The following is a 21,812-nucleotide window of genomic DNA, read 5'->3' on the forward strand; positions in this document are numbered from 1 at the left end:
GGACAAGCCAATTATCTTTTCTCGATAAATAAACTCTGGCATAAATACTGGAGCCAACAGGTAGTTTCTTGAATTATAGGATTATATCAGCTTGATTTGGAGGGTCTCCCACATTAGGTATTGCATAAAATGGGTCAGTGGGGAAAGTGAACAGGTAATTTAAGGGAAAATATGTGGGAGTGTGAGAAGGACTGAATAGTTTCCAATGTACAAAGCTAGCACCCTTGTCTCCTAATATTTTTGATCTCATATTTAAATTTCATTATGCCATATTTTAAGAATCTACTCTTTATTTTATATGCCTTTTTTAAGCATACTTTTTTTTTTTACTTTAGCTAACTTAAGTATGTTCTAATATTACAAATCCAATGAGTTTGAGTCATTAATTACTCCAGTGCTTCTAGAATTTTGTTATTTAGGGCAGCTTTTATTTTTTAAGATATTAAGTTACATCATGATTTTTATTAGTATTTATTTCTAAGTTCACTATAACATTATTTAATATATTTACTAATATTACATAGAATGTTTTGAAACTGACATCTTTACATTAAAATATTAGTGGATTCATTTTATATTTCAATATTGAGGAAAAAAGAGACTATGAAGATTACATAAGGCCAAGGAGGAAAATTATCAAAAAGTTTGTCCAATAATTGAATGGGTTATACATAAAATATGATCCTAAATTTTAGTACATATTAATATTTATGAATATATTACTTAGGTTGCTTTTGACACAAATTTAAAAACATACCTAATTTAAAGGATAAAGTTATTTATTATGTAAGAAGAAGCAAACTATCTAATGATGTCAGCAAAGATCTTTCTGTCTTTTCACTCAGCTGTCCTCAATATGTTGGCCATTGTCCTTAGTCTTGTCCTTTCATGCATCCAAAATTTTGCTGCAGGCTCTGTGATCCAACACAACTTTGCCCAAAACTGAAAGGGCAGCTGCCCACCCCCAGACTGTTTTTAAATTCTGGAATTTAGATTTCCCCAAAAGTCCCCCAAGACACTTCCTGTTAAATCCTACTGGATTTAAATTTCTGGTGTTCTCTATTGTCCAAGAAGAATTTTGAATAATTCCTCTTTATTCTCAAATGTGCTCCTGTATAGACAATAAATTATAATTAAGTTTGGTCACATGGCTATGCCTTCGGAGCATGAGATCCTGAATGAAAAAGCAAATTATTATTTTTAGCCTCTCATAAAAAGTGATTTTGGCAAGGGATAATGTAATGGTTTTGGGGTAGGCAACCAATAAGGTCTGTCACATATTAAGTACCAAACCATTTCCCCATTCTGATTATGAAGTTAGACATTGTACAAATTAGATTAACTTATGCTAAAATTCTCTGTGATAATCAAGGTGTCTGTGAATGTGAATTTAGGAAAAAGTTCAAATGAGTAAATTTTATTGTTAGGGGAAATTCAATTTGGCCTTTCATATCAAAATATTGATAAAGATGAACAACTTTTCCACTTTTTACTTATTTTTTTATTAATTTTGATGGTATTATAAGTACGTTCTCTGCTTTTTTCCCTAGAATTAGACCCAGTGACCAAGCAACTTATGCTCCATACTGCTAAACCAACTTTTGGCCATCTGACAGATGTAAGTAAAATGTCCAAGTCATAATAAATATCACTATTCATGGTAATTAAATGCAAACATCTATTATATTTTAATGTTTAGTACCTTTGCTACTAAAATAACTGGAATATTATCCACTCCCTAGAAAATACTGGAGTAGGATATTTCCACCTACTTATGTCTTTTAATGTGGGCTTATGGTAATATTTTTGGCAACGTGGGGATTTATAATAGACCACAAAAATTCTCATAGCCTGTTTCAACAAACTGTACATATAATCATCCTTACATAAAAAAGAATCACTTAAGGGGTGCCTGGGTGGCAGAGTCGGTTGAGCCTCCCATCCTTGATTTTGGTTCCTGTCATGATCTCAGGGTCATGAGATGCAGCCTTGTGTGGGGCTATGTGCTCAGCTCAGAGTCTGCTTAGGACTCTCTCTCCCTCTTCTGCCCCCACCCCCCACCCTTTCTCTATCTCCTTCTCTAAAAATAAATAAACTCTTAAAAGAAAAAGAGTTTCACCTATGTTTTCAGATCTTACATTTAAGTTTATAATTAATTTTGAGTTGATTTTTTTCTTTGATGTAAGATAAGGGTCTAGTTTCCTTCTTTTACACACCTATAATATGTGACAACATGGATGAACCTTGAGGGTCTTATGCTTAATGAAATAAATCAGTCACAGAAGGACAAATATTCTATGATTCCTCTTATATGAGATAACTAAATTAGACTCTTGGAAGCAAAGACTAGAATGAGAGGGAAATGGATAGTTGCTAATCAATGTATAAATTTATCAATAAAAGCAATAATATAGTCAATAAAATTCTTGAGAGCTACTGTACCACATTTCGCCTACAGATAGCAATACTATATTATCAATTAAAATCTTTTGAGAGGCTAAATCTCATGTTAAGTGCTTTTAGTACAATAAAATATTTTTTATAATTTCACATTTTTAAGAGCAATACATTTAAATAGATATTTCAAAAGCTGTACATTTTTTGATTTAGTATGTCCGCTTTATGTGACTAAAGTATTACTTGTAGTTGTAATAAACACATGTTTCGCCAATCTCTATAAAACTTACATTTATAATATGCTATAGAATGCATAGAGGACCATTAAAAATTAGATCACATTAGACTAGTTAGTTCAAGTTAGAATATTTGATAACTTACATAAGAAATGTGAAGAAACCCTTGAACAACTTTATGATATAATGAAAAGTATGCAGAAAGTTTATATCAATAATATTTCAGAGAGGTCTGGAGAAAGCCAGATAGCTTGATGAAAGGCACAACCCAAGTCCACATGTCTGGAGAGGATGTTTGTGAAAGGTGGCAAACTATGTTGTGTCATATGAAAAAAAGGTAGAGAAGTCAAAGGGAAAGGAAACAGGTTGGCTCTTTAACCAAATAGGGTCTTTGAGGACCAGAAATCTCTAAAGGGAACTTTTAAAGACTAACTTGTTTGTAGTGTGGTGCTCAGTGCAAGTCTTGCCCTCTGTCTCCCCACAAAATCATTAGTGAAATCTACATGACTCACTCCGGTGCTTTCAGTGTTTTCTTATGGTTGAATTTGGACACATCTTGAGTCTTCCTTCAAGACTAATGTGTGGTAAAGTCCCCCAAAGAGGATAACATCTGGGTTGTATTTTGAGAAGTTAACTGGGATTTGTGATTAAGGTGCAGTTCTCAGCTGTATTTTGTATTAAATCACCAAGATGAAAGTGAGACAAGAGTGTTTCCTTACTGTGGTTGCCAAATGACACAAACCATGATGATAGTTGGCATATGACTTCATAGAAGAGGAACATTATGAGATGAGCATTTGCAAAATTTAATACTGAAGATTAAAATAAAATACTAAATTCATGTACCATTTCATGTATTGAGTGAGAGAATCAAGAAATGATATTCTAAAGTCTTAAGCTAGTAATGGATGTACTTGAGCTACAAAAGTTAACCAAGTTCTTAAGATAACAAAACCTTTCCAGGATTATAAGATGTTCATGGCTGATGTTGCCTGGAGAGGTAGAATTTCTTGGAGAAACTACTCTATTGAGTGAGTTGGTTGTCAATTGAGTATTAGAATGATTTGTTGAGGTCAAAAGCAACCAAAAAAAAAAAAAAATAGAGAAATGTATGGGGAGTGTAATGCCAGTGACATAAGAAAAGTATTTTGATTTGTGGTTAGAATATGCCAGTGAAATGTTCAGGAGTAGGAGGTATAAAGTAGAAAAATGAAAAAGATTACAAAATCAATTTCAAGACCAGTGCTAAGAATTACATAAGGTGGACATGTCTCTGTTTTGGGGGCAATATATTATAAAGTGGAAAGTAGCCAGGATTAAGAGGACATGATTTTGATCATAAGTCAAAAAGACAGGTAATAAGAGACTTCTACATATATTTTAAAACTCCAGAGACTTTGTGGTAAGACTTGTGATAAGATGATGTGGAGAAAATGTTAGAATTACTCAGAGATAGTCACTTTAAGAGCTATTTATAAATAAGCGCTCCTGGAAAGAGCTTGAATTCATTAAAACCCCAAATTTTCCTCCCTCCTATCTGTCTCTTAAGTAAAGCTGATCCAGGAGGAAGAAGATTAGAGGTAATAATGCTTGTCCTTGGTAGATAAAAATGGAATCATTGACTTGAAACTTCAGTTGTCAGTTCAAAGTGGGCCATTCGCAGATTACTAACGTGGATCAGCTGCCTGAGGTCATATGTGCTAGCGAACAAGAAAAAAATGGCCTGCAGAACTTGCCCTGGGCACTGAAATTACCCACTAATTTAATTCTGGTCTGATGGTTGTCCTATATAGAGCTGATATGACCAACAGAGACATGAAGAAACAGATTTGGAAATAAAAACAAAAAGAACTTTCCAAGACTCTAGGAAGTAGAAACACTTAGCCACTCATTTTAGATTGTTTTAAGGATACAAATTATATGCTTGTCATAGAGAAGTTAAGCTCCTAAAATGAGAGTAGTTTGAAAGTAAGGCAGAGATACCACTATTAGAAGCTAAAGTGGAGAAAAGGCCCACAGTTTCTGGCAGGTGGGCTCTGCCTCTTAGGATGAAATGTGGTAAGTAGTTGAGGGCTGAACTCCTACACTTGATCTTAGCCAAAAGGCCGAGAAGCGATGAGGGCTGAACTTCTGAGTTCCCCTCTGTACTTCCGCTTCTGTAGCACTAATTGCCTAGTCCCTGAACTTATGATATACCTACTGACCTCTGCTGACTCAAGTATAACTTTGCCTGACTACTGAGAGGGACAAGTCCAGAATTAAGAGAAGAGACTCTCTTGAAAGCTGAGTCATCAGACTAGATCAGAAACACTACTCAGAAGAGGACACTGAAAAGGCTCCTTTATTCCTTAGGAGAGGACTTTCAGCTAGTACTCATTGGAGCCGTAGGTATCACAAGTAAATTCTGGTGTTCTTGAGGTTTTTTTTTTTTTTTTTTTTAGGGGAATGCAGATGTTTTTTGTCTGTAATGTATAAATAAGAAAGAGGATTTTATTTATGAGGTTAGTGGATATAGGAAGTGCTGGAAAGGGCTGGCTAACTAACTGGCAGGAACTGATACCTGCATGAGCAAACATATAATCTATGCATTCTGGGGAACTGAACATGATGGGGAAATGTGATATATCAGAGAAACAGGCATTTAAAAGGCAGCAGAAAGAGCAAAATGGAGTAAGGAGAAAATCCTAGGTTGGAATTGTGGTCAGAGATAGACTTAGAAGAAGATACACATTTCCAATTAAACTTCAAGTCGCTTGCAGTGGCAGGTTTAAAAATAAAAGTTCTGTTTTGCCTTAGAATTTCCAATTGCTCACTAATGATTTTTATGTGATTTTATTTTATTTTTTTATGTTTAGTAGAAAAATGGTGCCAAATCCAACTTCAGGTTTAGGGACACGAGCAAGAAGAGATGCTGCATACAAAGCCAGCCACATGTGTTAAACTATGTAGCACAAGAAAACAACAACACTTTATTCTCCAATGTGTTAATAATCATGCAAGTCCTCACTTTTAGTTCTGTATTTGTCACTATGATGTTTTCTGACAATTCTAAATCTACTTCAAATTTGGCCTCCTTCAAGGCCATCTATTAGTGACTCGCTCTGATGTTTTCAATGTTTTCTTGTGGTTGAATTTGGACCCATGTTGAGTCTTCCTTTAAGACTAATGTGTGGTGAGGGTAGAAGTCCTCCAAAGGGGACAACATCGGGATTCGATTTCGAGAACTCAACTGGGATTTGTGATTAAAGTGTAGCTCTCAGATGCATTTTGGATTAAATCATTATGATGAATGTGAGACAAGAGTGTTTGTACAAACTAGTATTATTTTAACTAATTCCTGCAAAATCAAAATTAAAAGAACAGAATATATATCCGAATGAAATACCTGTATCTTCTATACACCTTATTCATGCTGATCAGCATTTTTTTCACAGACTTACAATTATTTTTACTAGTTTATAAAAACGAGGAGTTTCAGACACAGATCATTAATGTCTGTATAATTACTGGATATTTAAACAAAGTCAAATTCTTATCGCTGAAAGAGCCAGCATTGAAATTTAGCTTGGATCTCACTCTCACTCATCTGCTCAAACTCTTTTTAATTCTCCTGTGTTTACTTTTAAAAAACGTTGTTGTTTTAGGTGCCTGGGTGGCTCAGTCAGTTAAGTGTGCAACTCTTGATTTCGGCTCAGGTCATGATCTCAGGGTGGTGGGATTGAGCTCTGATTTGGGCTACCTGTTCAGTGGGGAGTCTACTTGCCGCCCTCTCCCTCTATGCTTCCCTCCTATGCAATTCTCACTCACTCTAAAATAAATAATCTTTAAAAAAAAAACCCAAAAAACTATTATTTTACCTTTCACAACTAATCTACAATAATCTGGAAATGACCTTTGTGTATGGTATGAATTTAAGGTCAAGTGTATTGTTTTGTTTTTGTTTTTTACACATGTCCAATTTTCCCAGCTTTATGTATTGAAAAGACCATCCTTTTACTCATTGAACCACATTGCCATCATTCTTATAAATCAGGTGATTATATATGTGTGAGCCTCTTTATATTTTCCCTATAATGTAATAGAGGTACATTTTCCCCTCACACCAAAATAGGTTAATTTTTGAGGATTATATATAAACTCTGCTTTTTTTTTTCTGCAAGAAATCCTCTTGCCTTATTTTTCTTCATAATTGCCTTGCCAATTTTCCCCTTCTTTGAATTTCCATTTAAATTTTACCATAAAATCGACTTATCAATATCCACAAAATAACCTTCTGGGATTTTAAGGCTTTCTATTTGTCTTTGCTTTTCAGTAGTATTTTTTGTTAATTTTTTAATTTGTTTTTTTAATTTTTAAATTTTTTTTAATAAGCATATAATGTATTTTTATCACCAGGGGTACATGTCTATTTTTTTTTTTTTAAGATTTTATTTATTTATTTGACAGAGATCACAAGTAGGTAGAGAGGCAGGCAGAGAGAAAGAGGGGGAAGCAGGCTTCCTGCTGAGCAGAGAGCCCCATGCAGGACTCAGTCCCAGGACACTGAGATCGTGACCTGACCCGAAGACAGATGCTTTAACCCACTGAGCCACCCAGGCACCCTGCTTTTCAGTAGTTTTATTTTGATGTGCCAACTTCTAGTTTTGGTCTTATTTTTAGTTATAAAGTGGGGTGTAGGTTTTAGAGCTTTTTTTATTTTTTTAATTTTTTTTAATTTTTTATAAACATGTATTTTTATCCCCAGGGGTACAGGTCTGTGAATCGCCAGGTTTACACACTTCACAGCACTCACCAAAGAACATACCTTCCCCAATGTCCATAAACCCACCCTCCCTTCTCCCAACCCCCCTCCCCCCAGCAACCCTCAGTTTGTTTTGTGAGATTAAGAGTCACTTATGGTTTGTCTCCCTCCCAATCCCATCTTGTTTCATTGATTCTTCTCCTACCCACTTAAGCCCCCATGTTAGAGCTTTTTGAATCTACTGGTATATATCTTTCGTTAGTTTTGGAAAATTCACAACCAGAAATTTTTTCAAGTAAAGATCCTGCTCCAATCTTTTCCCTCTCCATCTCAGACTCCATTTAAATATGTGTAAAAAATTTGTACTTTGTCTTTTCTCCTCTACATTTTCTACATTTCTATTTCCTTTTCTCTCTGCTTCAGTGTATTTGCATACTTTCAATTATTCTTCCTGCCAATTTACTAATCCCATCTTCTACTCTAATTTGCTGTTAAATCTGGCTGTTGAGTTCTTAATTTCCAAATCTGGGTATTTATCCAAAGGAAACAAAAAACACTAACTCAAAAACATATATGCACACCCACTTGTTCACAGCAGCATTATTTACAATAGCCAAGATATGGAAGCAGCGTTAGTGCTCCTTGATGGATGAGGTAAAGAAATTGTGGTATATATACACAGTAGAATAGTATTTAACTCTTAAGAGAAGAATGATATCTTGTACCTTAAACAGTACACAAGGGTGCCAATTTCCCCATTTGTGACAAAATAGATGGACCTTGAGGACATTATGCTAAGTGAAATAGGTCAGTCAGAGAAAGACAAATACTGTATGATCTCTTTTATATGTGGAATCTAAAAAATAATAATAGTAAATTTTTAAAAAAGCTCATAGAAACAGAAAACAGATTATTGGTTGCCAGAGATGGCGTGAGAAATGAGTAAACTGTATTTTTTTAGTTTTAATAAATTGAAAAAAATGTATAGTTTCCAATTATCAGATGATATCTACATTTTTTCATCATTCTTGCCTACTTTTCCCACTTTATCTTGAACATATCAGTTTTTTTTTAACTGTGGTAAGACACTTAACATGATATATACCCTCTTAACAAATTTTTAAGTGCCTACGTAATGTTTACTATAGACACAATGTTGTATACTTGATCTCTAGAGCTTACTCATCTTGTATAACTGAAACTTGATACCTATTAAACAACATCTCCTTATTTCCCTCTGCCCCCAGCCCCTGCAAACCACCATTCTACTCTCTGTTTCTATGAGTTCTATTGTTGAGACACCTCATATAATTGGAATCATGCAGCATTTGTCCTTCTATGACTGGCTTATTTCACTTCACATAATACCTTACATTCATTTATGTTGTTGCATGTGGCAGAATTTCCTTTTATCTTAAGGTGAAATAATCTTCCATTGTAAGCATATACCGTATTTCTTTATCTAAATCATGATGGGCATTTAGGTTGTATCCGTATCTGACTATTGCGAATAATGTGTTAATAAGCATGGGACTGAATATATCATTTTGAGATCTTGATTTCAATTCTTTTGAATATATATCTATTAGTGTCATTGGTGGATCATATGGTAATTCTATTTTAATTTTTGAGGAACCTCCATACTATTTTCCATAGTTGCTGCACCATTTTAGATTCCCATCAACAGTACACAAGGGTGCCAATTTCCCCATATTCTTACCAACAGTTGTCTTTTGTTTTTTAATAATAGCCATCATAACAAGTATGAGGTGATATCTTATTGTAGATTTGATTTGCATTTCTGATGATTAGTGATGTTGAGACCTTTTCATACATGTGTTGGCCATTTGTGTGTCTTCTTTGGACAAATGTCTATTCAAATTGTTTGCCCATTTTAAAAATCAGTTTATTTATATTTTTGCTATTGAATTGAAGGAGCTCGTACTATATTTTGGATATTAACCACTATCAGATATATAGTTTGCCAATACTTCCCATTTCATAGGTCACCTGCTCATTTTGTTGACTGTTTTTCTTTTGTTTTGTTTTGTTTTGTTTTTTGTTATGCAGGAACTTTTTAGTGTGAGGTGGTCCCACTTCTCTATTTTTGCCATTTTTGCTCGTGCTTTGGGTATCTTTTCAAGATATCATTACACTGACTAATGTCTTGAAGCTTTTCTCCTATATTTTCTTCTTTGAGTTTTATACTTTCAATCCTTAACTTTTAACTCTTTAATTCATTTTGAGTTGATTTTTATGTATGGTGTCAGATAAGTATCCAATTTCATCCCATTGCTTGCATATATCCAGTTTTCCCAAAACCATTTGTTGAAGAGATGATCTTTTGCCCATTGTACATTCTTGACATTCTTATTGAAAATCAGTTGATAGCACATGTGTGGTTTATTCGAGGGCTCTTTATTCTGTTCCATTGGCTTATTTGTCTGTTTGTATATGACTGAGATACTGTTTTAATTGCTGTTGATTGTAATTTGAAATCAAGAAGTATGATAACTCCATCTTTGCTTTTTTCTCTCAAGATTGCTTTGGCTATTTGGGGTCTTTGTGGTTTCATAGGAATTTTAAGATTGTCTTTTCTATTTCTCTAAAAAATACCATTGGGGTTTTTATATGGATCGCACTGAATCTGTAGAACACTTTAAGTAGTATGGATATTTTAATAATATTAATTCTTCCAATTCATGAATACCAGTTCTTTCCATTTATTACTAATTTCTTTTATAGTTTTCAGTGTACACGTTTTTTATCTCCTTGGTCTGATGTTATTGTAAACAGGATTATTGTCTTAATTTCCTTTTTGGATGGCTCATTGTTAGCATATGGAAATACGACTGATGTTGATTTGTGCCCTGCAACTATATATATATATATATATATATATATATATATATATATATATATATTTATTTATTTATTTTGAGAGAGAGGAAGAGAACAAAGGGAGGAGGGAAGGCTGGAGAAGGAGAAAATCTTTTTAAATTTAATTTAATTTAATTTTTTCAGTGTTCCAAGATTCATTGTTTATGCACCACACCCAGTACACCATGCAATATATGCTCTCCTTAATACTCACCACCAGACCCTCCCAACCCCCCACCCTCCTCCCCTCCAAAACCCTTGGTTTGTTTCTCAGAGTCTGTAGTCTCTCATGGTTCATCTCCTCCTCCGATTTCCCTCAACTCACTTCTCTTCTAGATGAAGAGAATCTTAAGCAGACTCCATGCTGAGCACAAAGTTCAACACGGGGATCTATCTCAGGACTCCAAGATCATGAGCCAAGCAGAAATCAAGAGTCTGATATTTATCTGACTGAGCCACCCAAATATTCTTGTGTCCTGCAACTTTAAAGCCAGACAAAGATCCTACAAGATAAGAAAACCATGGCCCATATCTTTGGAGAACATAGAATCACAAATATTCAACAAAATGTTAGCAAACCAATTCAATAGCACATTAAAAGGATCACACATCATGAGCAAATGGGATTTACCTCGAACAAGGATGGTTCAACATAAACAAATCAGTTAATGGGGTACTCCACATTTATAGAATGACAGAGATAAGTCACATGATCATATCAATATATGCATAAAAAACATTTGACAAAATAAATACCCTTTCATGGTAAAAACTGTCATCAAACTGGGTATGATAAGAAGGTACCTCAACAAAGTAAAGACCATACTTAACAAGCCCACAGCTAATATACTCAGTGTTAACAAACCAGCAGTTTTCCTCTATCATCAGGACCAAAGCAAGGATGACCACTACACCACTTCTATTCAGCACAGTACTGGAAATCCTAGACAGAACAATTAGACAAGAAAAAAATAAAGCATCCAAATTGGAAAGAAAAAAGTAAAAATATTGTCGGGCTTATAAATATAGAAAGCCCTAAAGACTCCACAAAACAGAAAAAAACTGTCAAAATTATGTTAAAGTCCTTATCTACTATAACATCTGAATTATCCATGCATCCAAATCATCTAGATAGATGACCTTGGTTCTCTCTGACATTGTCATACTTGATGCCGTGCCCAGTAATTTTCAATCTCATGCTGGATATTTTGCACAAAAATTCAGGAGACTTCACATGCCATCCGCCTAATAATTGACTTCTTTTTCCTTCAGTAGGCAGATGGAATGGGGAGTTCAACACTTAAAACAAGCAGGGAATTAAGGCTGCATCACAACTTTGGTAATAGTCTATTTGTTCATTCCTGTCACTCACCAGGGTTTTACATGGAATTTGAAAACATCATGTGGGCCCTTCCCTTAAAAGTTCTGAAATCTATTTTTACCTCTCTAGGAAATACTGCTGAAAATTCAGCTTTTTTTCAATGGCTTTTGGCTAAGCATTTTGGGTTCTTGCCTTGTACAGCTTCGGGGATATGGATGATAATTTACCATGTGTTTGAGGCCCATAAAGTCTTTGATTTTGTAATTATAAACACAATAGACCATGATTATCAGATCTTTACATCTTCATAGGATTATAAGATAACTGAAGGCTTTAAAAAAAAAAAAAAAAAGTTTTTCCCAGCTTTTCTAATTGTGTTTAGCAGGAATGGCAGTCTACCACAAAGTATTCCACTTTACCCGGAAGCAGAAGTTCTGCATATACTTCTACTGAAAAACATGAACCAAAACATTTTCCCTCATTAATTTTATTTCCATATTTAGGCTCTACCACTTTTTATGGTTTTCTGTCTCAAGGACATGCCCACAGTACATTTTTTTAACAAGTGTCTGGCTGTATTTTTTTTTTCCCAGTGAACGGTTCAAGACTGTCTATCAGTCCCTAATACCTGGAACATCAAATGATCTCCCTTGCACCTGTATGGCTCCCACCACAGGAATACCTTTGCTTAAGACAATTAACTATTCTACCTTTTATACATTTTTATGCTAAGATTTTGCTGAGGGCATGAAATAGAGACTCCTTTTCTCTTTCTTCTTTGTAGAAAGGCTAGACTTCAAGGAAGATACTTAGTGGCCCTGACTTGATAAATAAATGAGGCTCATGCAGAACAATGGAAGTCTGGGGAAGGCATATGAGTAATTGTCAAAAGAATGTACAAAAAACATTGTAAATACAGAAGGACTAGAGAGACACTACTTTAAACTAGACTTGACTCAAAAAAGTTGAAAAGGGAGCAAAAGGAGCAGAAAGAATAAAGAAAACATTCATTTACCTTTTTCCCTTATTGAAACATTTATTATATTTAAATTCAATTAGCCAACATAGAGTACATTATTAGTTTCAGATGTAGTGTTCAATAATTTATCAGTTGCTCTAACACCCAGTGCTTATCGCATCACATGCCCCTCCCCCTTAATGCACATCACCCAATTACCCAATCTCCTCATCCACCTCCTTTACACAAACCCTTGGTTTGTTTCCTACAGTGAAGAGTCTCTAGTGGTTTTTCTCCCAAGAACATTTAAAGCATTGTGAGTCAAGTTCAATATTAGACCAAACTAATAAAGTATTTTGTCCTCAGTGTGTAACATACAGTTCATAGTTGGTAAAACATATTAAGAAGAATAAAACTAGATATTTTTAAATGAAAAATATAGTCAGAGATACTTTGTAGCTGGTTAAAAGACATTCTTCTGTTACTTTTAAAATAAATCAGGCTTGTAATAAAGCAGAACAATTAGATTTAATTTTTAAAAATAAAAATCCAGGGGTGCCTGGGTGGCTCAGTCATTAAGCGTCTGCCTTTGGCTGGGGTCATGATCCTGGGATCATGGGGTCGAGCATCCTGGGATTGAGCCCCACATCAGGGTTCCCTGCTCAGTAGGGAGCTTGCTTCTCCCTCTCCAGCTCACCGTGCTTGTGTTCCCTCTCTCACTCTCTCTCTCTGTCATAAATAAATAAAATCTTTAAAAAGAAATAAATAATAAAATTCAAATATTTTACTCTAGAAATTTAAGAGGTGTGGTAAATGAGAAGGCAGAAATAAAATTAAGAAGTTCCTTTTTATTTGGGGCTTCTTTATTCCTTGGTTCATCTATCAGTGACTATGTTATTTTCTGAAATTCTCTGTAAAAATGAATGTGTGTTACACCAAAAAAAGAATAAAGGCTGTCTAGAAAATTCAATTTATAATGCTTATTCAAGTGTCTGTCATTTTTCCTTGGCTGAAATTTTGTATTGAGTGTGCAATGTTTTTCTGAGTGGTACACAACTGCAATCAGGAGAACAGCAGTGGTGAAGACAACATAGATGGCCACAGGGACACATGGAGTCCCAAATCTGTGCTCCTGGCATTCTTCACTCATCTGGGTGGTTGATTTTCAAAGACAAAAAAGCAACATGATAGCAAAATGGAGGAGGCTTGTAGGTGTAATGTTTCTTCACCCTACAATAGATGTGGTATGCATATCTGTTTTAGGTTCTTTTTGACATTTGACTCGGTGACCAGTCTGAATGGGTTGAATTTTAAAAAAGTGGAAAAAGAAATTATTTTCATTTTTATAACATTTTCCCTATTTAATGCATTTAAAACAAATATATGGGATTTCACATAGATTACATAAACCATCACTTGTGGAACATTTTAAACAGTTATATTTGAGTTGCTCTTTCCTTACTCTTGGCAATTTCTAATTCAGGATATTTGAATGTATATGACACCTGTATTTTTAAAAGTTTTATAAATGATTGCACTCAAGCTCCCTTCAGACTTGAAAACGTTTACCTGGCATCAATCTGAAAACATATTTTTTAAACTTTGTTATTTGGTCCTGAAATAAAAGCTGCACAACTTTGACTCTTAAAGTAATCCAGGGTACCTTGTAAGTGTATGCATACCTCATCAACATTATTACTTTTCAAAAACAACCCTGTCTTAGTTCTTTTCTTTTTTAAAAAGTTTTAAAAATTATTTTATTTTATTATTTTTGAGAGAGAGAGAAAGAGAACACGAGTATGGGGGGAGCAGGAGAGAAGCAGAGGGAGAAGGAAAATCAGACTCCCTGCTGAGCAGGGAGCCCAGTGCAATGTGGTGGGGCTGGATCCCAGGACCCTGGAATCCTGACCTGAGCTGAAGGCAGACACAAGGAATGGAGTCACCCAGGTGCCCCCTTTTTACTTTTTTTTTTTAATTTAAATTTGATTAACATATAGTGTATTATTAGTTTCAGAGGTAGAGTTTAATGATTCATCAGTTGCATATAACATCTAGTGCTCATTACATCAAGTGCCCTCCTTAATGTCCATCACGCAATTTCCTCATCTTTCCACCCACCTATTTCCCCCTCCAGCAATCTTAGGTTTGTTTTAGCTAAGAAGCTCTTACAGTTTGTCTCCCTCTCTGATTTCATCTGATTTTATTCTTCCTTCCCTTCCCCTGTGATCCTTTCTTGTTTCTTAACTTTCATGTATGAGTGAAATAATATAATTGTCTTTCTCTGATGGACTTATTTCACTCAGCATAATACCCTGTAATTCAAATGGTAAGATTTCATTTCTTTTGATGGCTGAATAATATTCCATTACATATATATACCACATCTTCTTTATCCATCCATCTGTTGAAGGACATCTGGCCTTTTACCATAGTTTTGATATTGTGAACATTGTTGCTATAGACATTGGGGTGCAGGTACCCCTTTGGGTCACTATGTTTGTATCCTTTGGGTGAATACCTAGTAGTGCAATTCCTGGGTCATAGTCCATTTCTGGGTTCTCTCTTCTATTCCACTGACCTATGTGTCTGTTTTTTTGACAGTACCATACAGTCTTGATGATTATAGCTTTGTAGTATAGCTTGATGTCCAGAATTGTGATGCCACCAGCTTTTTTTTTTTTTTTAAACATTCCTCTGGGTTTTTGTGGTCTTTTCTGGTTCCATACAAGTTTTAGAATTATTTGTTCCAGTTCTGTGAAAAATGTTGATGGTATTCTGATAGGGATTGCATTGAATATGTAGATTGCTTTGGGTAGTGTAGACATTTTGAAAATATTTGATCTTACAATCCACGAACATAGAATATTTTTCCATTTCCTCTTGTCTTCCTCAATTTATTTCATAGGTGTTCTACAGCTGTCTGAGTACAGAGACTTTACTTCTTTGGTTATGTTTATTTGTAGGTATCTTACGGGTTTTGGTGCAATTGTAAATGGGATAGATTTTTAAATTTCTCTTTATTCTCTCTCATTAGTGTATAGAAATGCAACTGACTCCTGTGCATTGATTATATTCTGCCACTTTGCTGAATTCCTGTATGAGTTCTAGCAATTTTAGGGTTGAGTCTTCTGGGTTTTCTACATAGAGTATCATGTCATTGTGAAAAGTGAGTTTGACTTCTTCTTTACTGATTCAGATGCCCTTAATTTCTTTTTGTTGTCTGATTGCTGAGGCTGGGATTTCTAGTACTGTGTTGAACAACAGTGGTGAGAGTGGCCATCCCTGTTAAGCTCCTGACCTTAGGGGAAAAGCCCTCAGTTTTTCTCCATTGAGAAAGATATTTACTGTGGGCTTTTCATGGATGGCATTTATGATATTGAGGTATGTTCCCTCTACCCCTACACTTCGAAGAGTTTTAATCAATAAAGTATGCTGTACTTTGTCAAATGCTTTTTCTGCATTTATTGAGAGTATCGTATGGTTCTTGTCTTTTATTAATGTGGTGTATCACATTGATCAATTTGCAGATGTTGAACCACCTTTGTAGCCCAGGAAAATATCCCACTTGGTCATGGTGAATAATCCTTTCAATGTACTGTTGGATCCTATTGGTTAGTATCCTGGTGAGTGTTCTGCTAACTCTTAAAATAACTGGTTTTGTACTAGACAAAAAATAAAATAAAATAAAAAATTTAAAAATCTGTTAGGAAGAATAACATGGAAGTAATTGTCACTAATTCTCACTCATTTGAGAATTAGTGAATCAGAATTTCCTAAACAGTGTTTCAGCCAGCCCTTGCTCGGATCTGGAATTTTTAAAATTATCTGTTAGAAACAAACCAATTTCAAGCTTTTCTACATATAAGCCACAGTATATAAAAATGGAGAAAAAATAATATATTATTAAATTTTTCCTGTTGAAAATGGTATTGGATCTCCTTATATCTGTGTTTCTATTTGTATATGTGAGCACTCATGTGTGTGCATAGGACAGCTCCTAGGACAAGTCAAAATATGAAGCCTCCTGCTTTAGATAGTCCACACTGGATTGCAGGGTTAAGCCATATCATCTGATAATTGTATCCATCCAAATTAGATTGCTTTGGCTTTTCTGAATTGTGTCCTGTGTCATAGCACAGCTTAATTTAAATATGTTTTTACTAAAAATGTCAGAGCTCATCTGACTGTATTCTATTGTAAAAATGTAGGTATGGATGTAATTTCCAATATTCTTTTTATTAAGACATGTGGGATTTTTCTGTTGTTGTTATAGTGCCAGTAATAGGTCTTTTCCTGAATGAGTACCTTGTTTTCATTTCAAGGATACTGTGACCCATTAAATGAATCATTGATCCTTCTTTGTGTTGACTACTAGAAAGCTTGGGCTAAATTTGTGTCCTGTCTCTAGCAGATGTACAGGAACATTTGGTATGCTTTCAGTGTACTCATCTTACTTCTGACATCATCTCCTTTTCCTATCCTCATTTTCCCTCTGTCCCAATTTTCTTATTCAGTCTTGATTTATTTTGTTTTGTAGTTTTGCATGAATTTTTATAACAAAAACTTTTTAAGATATATCTTTTAACAGGAAAAGAAAATAAACTGAGTTCATAGTAATCATTATCACCTAGTGCCAACCACCTGATATAAATCATTTTATCCCTAAGGTTCCTGGATGGCTCAGCTGGTTAAGTGTCTGCCTTTGGCTCAGGTCATGATTCAGGGTCCTGGGTTGGAATCACACGTTGGGCTCCCTGTTCAGTGGGGAGTCTGCTTCTCCCTCTGCCTCTACCCCCATTCGTGCTTTCTTTCTCCTTCTCTCTCTCTCTCAAATAAATAAGTAAAACCTACAAAAAAATCATTTTACCCTTAATATAATCAGAATGATATAATTTTGCATGGTATGCTTTTGTTTACTAGTGTATCATTTTATTCATGGTTCAAATGAGACTAGAGCAATACATTAAAATGACCAATATTGTTACCAGGGAATTTTAGGGAGTGATTTTATTTTATTCATTTGCATAATGGATTAATGTACAATAAAAGAGAATGGATGGAAGGAATAATTATATTAAGATAGTTTGGGAAGTATTTTTAATTAAATGAATAAAACCCAGTCTTTACCTTTAGTTACCTCTTAAAAAGACTCAATAGGCTAACATTTACTTTAATTAATATTTGAAGCTGTCAGTTTATTCTATTATGTTTCTGGTCTAAATATTATGATTGCTGTGGATCATCCGTACTATCTGATACATGATTTTAAATTTTAGTTTAAACTAAATGTTCTCTAATACAAATGTTTAAAAAACTATAAACACAGGAATTTTAAAAGATCTAATGTGACTACCTTATTTTATATTTCTACCAAATCAATTTTGAAAATAAAGTTTAAGAAGCAAAAAACAAATGTTATGTTGCAATATGAAAATTGCTCTGCTTCTAATTAGAACAAATGTTATGGTCTTTTAAAATTACTCTTGATTTAATGTGCTTACTTTCATGCATAATCACTGTGAGAAATCCTTCTGTTTGTAATCATATTCTTCCAGAAGGAAAAACTAATATAAAGGAAATTTCTAGAGCTTGGCAATTATTTCTTCTTTCAAAAATGGTTTTCAAGTTTTCTAAAAACTTATTTGAACAACTATTTTTTTGCATAAATAATTTTAAAATAACAGAGATCATTTGAGTTTCTCTATTATTTTAATAGGAGTTTTATTTTTGAATTAAGAAAGTCGCTATTGCAGCTATGATGAAACCTTCCTTGTTGCCATTTACCCTGTGTATAAGGTGCAATATTTTATTGCTCATGAAATACATAAAGTACAGATAGTGAATGGAAATTGGTCAATTAATGCCTACTATTTGATATATAATTAATGTTGTTAGGCTATTCCTATTGCACCCTTAAGTAAATCATGTACAAATGATTCAATCAGTTAACCAAATGACAGAGAAGTTCACTGAAGTTGTACTACTTAACACGTGTTGACAACTCCAGGGAGCTAATGACCCAAAAATTTCTACCATGATTGTTTTAACTCTATGCAGTAGGAAATTAGAGTCACCATATGATCTATTCAACAACTGAATATATAACATATTCTATTGTTAACCTCACTGACTTAATTGAGTGCTTATCATTTTTGAAATATGATGATCTTCTAATGGCCATGCATTTATTTTCAGGACCAAAGGCTTTATTTCTAAGGAAAAGTAAAATTATGATTTACACCTTAAGAATAGAATTCCTTAATTCTATGGATTCTTCTTCACCTTGGAAGATTAATATTCTTCATATTCAGGAAGCTTAACAAAAATTTGAAGTCATTGATTTATTCAGGTTTTGTTTCAAATTTGTGATAAATATTTAGTTATTTTTAGATTTGTATTTGAACTCACATGATTCAGGATTAAATTGCATAATGACACTAAGTGTATGTATATGAAAGATAGAAATATAGTTAAATAGAGAAAGAGAGAAACGGTTTAAGAGATGGGATGGTAGAGAAGAGTATTTGCCAAGTTGACCTCATGAGGGAGATAGAGCAATAACGTACATTAACCAAGTAGCAATTATAGTCACTCTGGAAGTTTGTGCTCCCCAAAATTAAAATGTAATGTGATATGACCACTGTTTTCTTCACTTCATTATTTTCATTTCCTTACAGATTTTTATAATAGGTTTAATATGAATATAGTAAAAGTGTACAGTTCTTAAGTGTACATGACGATAACCATGTAACCCCTACAAGGTTCATGAAGTTCATGATACAGAACATTGCCAGCACCCCAAAAGCCTTCTTCATTTTCACTCCATATCATTGATTTCTCCCCAAAGGTAAGAGTTAGTCTAACTTTCTCATAAGTTAGTTTCACCTTCTCTTGACCTTTATATGAATAGAATTATATAGTATGCATTATTTTATCATAGGCTTCCTCTCCTGATATTACATTTATGACATTTATCAATGCGATTGTATGCAGCAGTTTTTTATTCTTTTTCATTGATGAATGACAGTAGTTGGTATAAACATGCTATTATTCTATGTAACAAACATATACAATTGATTTTGCCCTTTATGGACATTTTGTTTTTTCTGAGTTTTTCATTGTTAAGAATAATACTGTTTGACCTAGTACCAGGTAAGATGGACTAAACACATTCATCTATGTCTTTCTCACTGAATGAAATTATAGAACCTGGACAGAATGCATAGGGAGGCTATTGAGCATTTTCAAATGTAAATAGTGGCAGGTATATTGGAGACGAAAACAAGAATTCAAAGTAACACCAAACTGACAGTGAGTTTATAATTTATTTTCCCCTTGGTTTTTCATGTTGGTTGGCCCTATAGGTGAGTACAGTCTCAGAAGTACAAGGCAGAATGGGATAACTAATTCCCCAACCTTCTGGCCAGAGAAGTGGAAAGGGGGAACCACAGGGAACTGGAAAGTACCAGTGAGAATAATGAGATGAAGGAGTTCATGAAAGTCAGTTTATAAATTTGTTTTAAAAAAAATCCTGAGCTCATACCTGAGCTGTGCATGTGTAGAACTATTCCTAATCAGCATTAAAAAAGACTTTGAGAACTGAGCCAGCAGATAGACTACCTCCCAGGTGGCCATGGGTGTCACATATTGGGGACAGATCTGAAAGCACTTCAAAGTCCTTGAAAACTCAACTGACACTGGGATAACAGCCCACAAAAGGTGTGTGGCAGCTTACAGACTGAACCTAGCAGAGTGACTTCCAGAGTGACTGTAATTGCTACTTGGTTAATGTGTGTTATTGCTCTGTCTTCCTTATGAGGTCTATTGCCTGCTTTTAGCAAAAATGGCACCATTCTCAAAAGGATCAAAACAATACACATACTCACACACATATATAATATAATATGATATGACTTAATGCAATATAATATATAGATAGATATAAAGTTTTGTTGTACCTTTTTTACTTAAATTTTTGGTATCTGTTCTCCAAAAAAAAAAGAGGAACGATGTAAGGTGATGGGTATGTTCATTATATTAACTAACTTGATTGTAGCAATGATTCCACAATATACACGTGTATGAAGTCATCATTTTGCAAACTTTAGACATTTATAATTTTGTCGATTATACCTCAAAAAAGTGGGGGAAATGCATCAAATAAAATACCATTGAAACCATGAAATATTTAGGTTCACTGAAAACTAAAAATAATTGTTGAGAAAAACCAAAGAATATAAGTAAATGTAGAAGAATACCATGTTCATGAATTGAAAGACTCAAAATTGTTCACATTGCAATCATTCCCAATTTGATCTATAGTTAGACACAATTACAATACAAATTCCAGAATGTTTTTCTCTAGAAATTGAAAAAATTTATTATAAAATTTATATGTAAATGTAAAGTATACAGAATAGCCAAAACAATTTAGAAATACATGAAAATATTTAAAATAGATGTGCACAATTTAGAAACAGATGAACCAGTTATCAAGATATACTATGGAGCTACACTGACCAAATGATACTGGTATAACAAACCAATGGAACAGAACATACAAATAGGAGTAGATCCTTGCAAAAAGAGAAGGAAAAAACAATAAGAGATTCTTAATGATAGAAAACAAATGGGGTTGATGGAGGGAGTTGGGTAGGAGATGGGCTAGATAGGTAATGGGTATTAAGGAGGGACTTGTTATGATAAACACTGGTAGTGGTATATATAAGTGATGAACCACTGAATAAGTGATGAACCCTGAATTCATTATGAATTCTACCCCTGAAACCAATATTGCACTGTATGTTAACTAACTAAAATTTAAATAAAAATTTGAAAAAGAAAAGACCCATGTATAGATGGTCAATAAGGTTGATAAGATATTTTAATGAAGAAAGATATTTTAACAAAGAAAGAATAGCCTGCAAATATTGGATATACATATGAAAAAACAAATGTGTGCCTTATAAAACCTCATGGACACACTAATTAAAAAATGTCAAAAGTACAAATTTCAGAAGAAAACATGGAAGAAAATCTTTGCAACTTGGAATAAACAAAGATTTATCACACAAGAGACAAAAAATGAGTCATATAAAGAAAACAAAGTGATTAATTGAACTAGAAAATTAAAAATTTCTGCTCTTCTAAAATTAGATAATGTTGGTGCTTATACAGCTCTATGACTATAGGAAGAAAAGCACAAAAGCCTACACTTTAAAGTGTAAATTTTATGATATGCACATTATGTCTTAATAAAAATATTATAAAAAGTTATGA

General features: G+C 33.9%; 1 protein-coding gene across 1 annotated transcript in view; it reads left to right on the top strand.

Annotated features, from left to right (window-relative positions):
• LOC116574946 (cyclic nucleotide-binding domain-containing protein 1-like) overlaps positions 1–21,812 on the top strand; it is a 122,311-nt gene that overhangs the window by 64,414 nt on the left and 36,085 nt on the right. Inside the window, exon 4 of the mRNA XM_032315997.1 lies at positions 1,551–1,618. Coding sequence (XP_032171888.1) covers positions 1,551–1,618 — 68 coding nt within the window. The remainder of the gene's footprint in view (positions 1–1,550; positions 1,619–21,812) is intronic.

Source organism: Mustela erminea, chromosome 16 (assembly GCF_009829155.1).
Source record: "Mustela erminea isolate mMusErm1 chromosome 16, mMusErm1.Pri, whole genome shotgun sequence".
Lineage (NCBI taxonomy): Eukaryota > Metazoa > Chordata > Mammalia > Carnivora > Mustelidae > Mustela > Mustela erminea.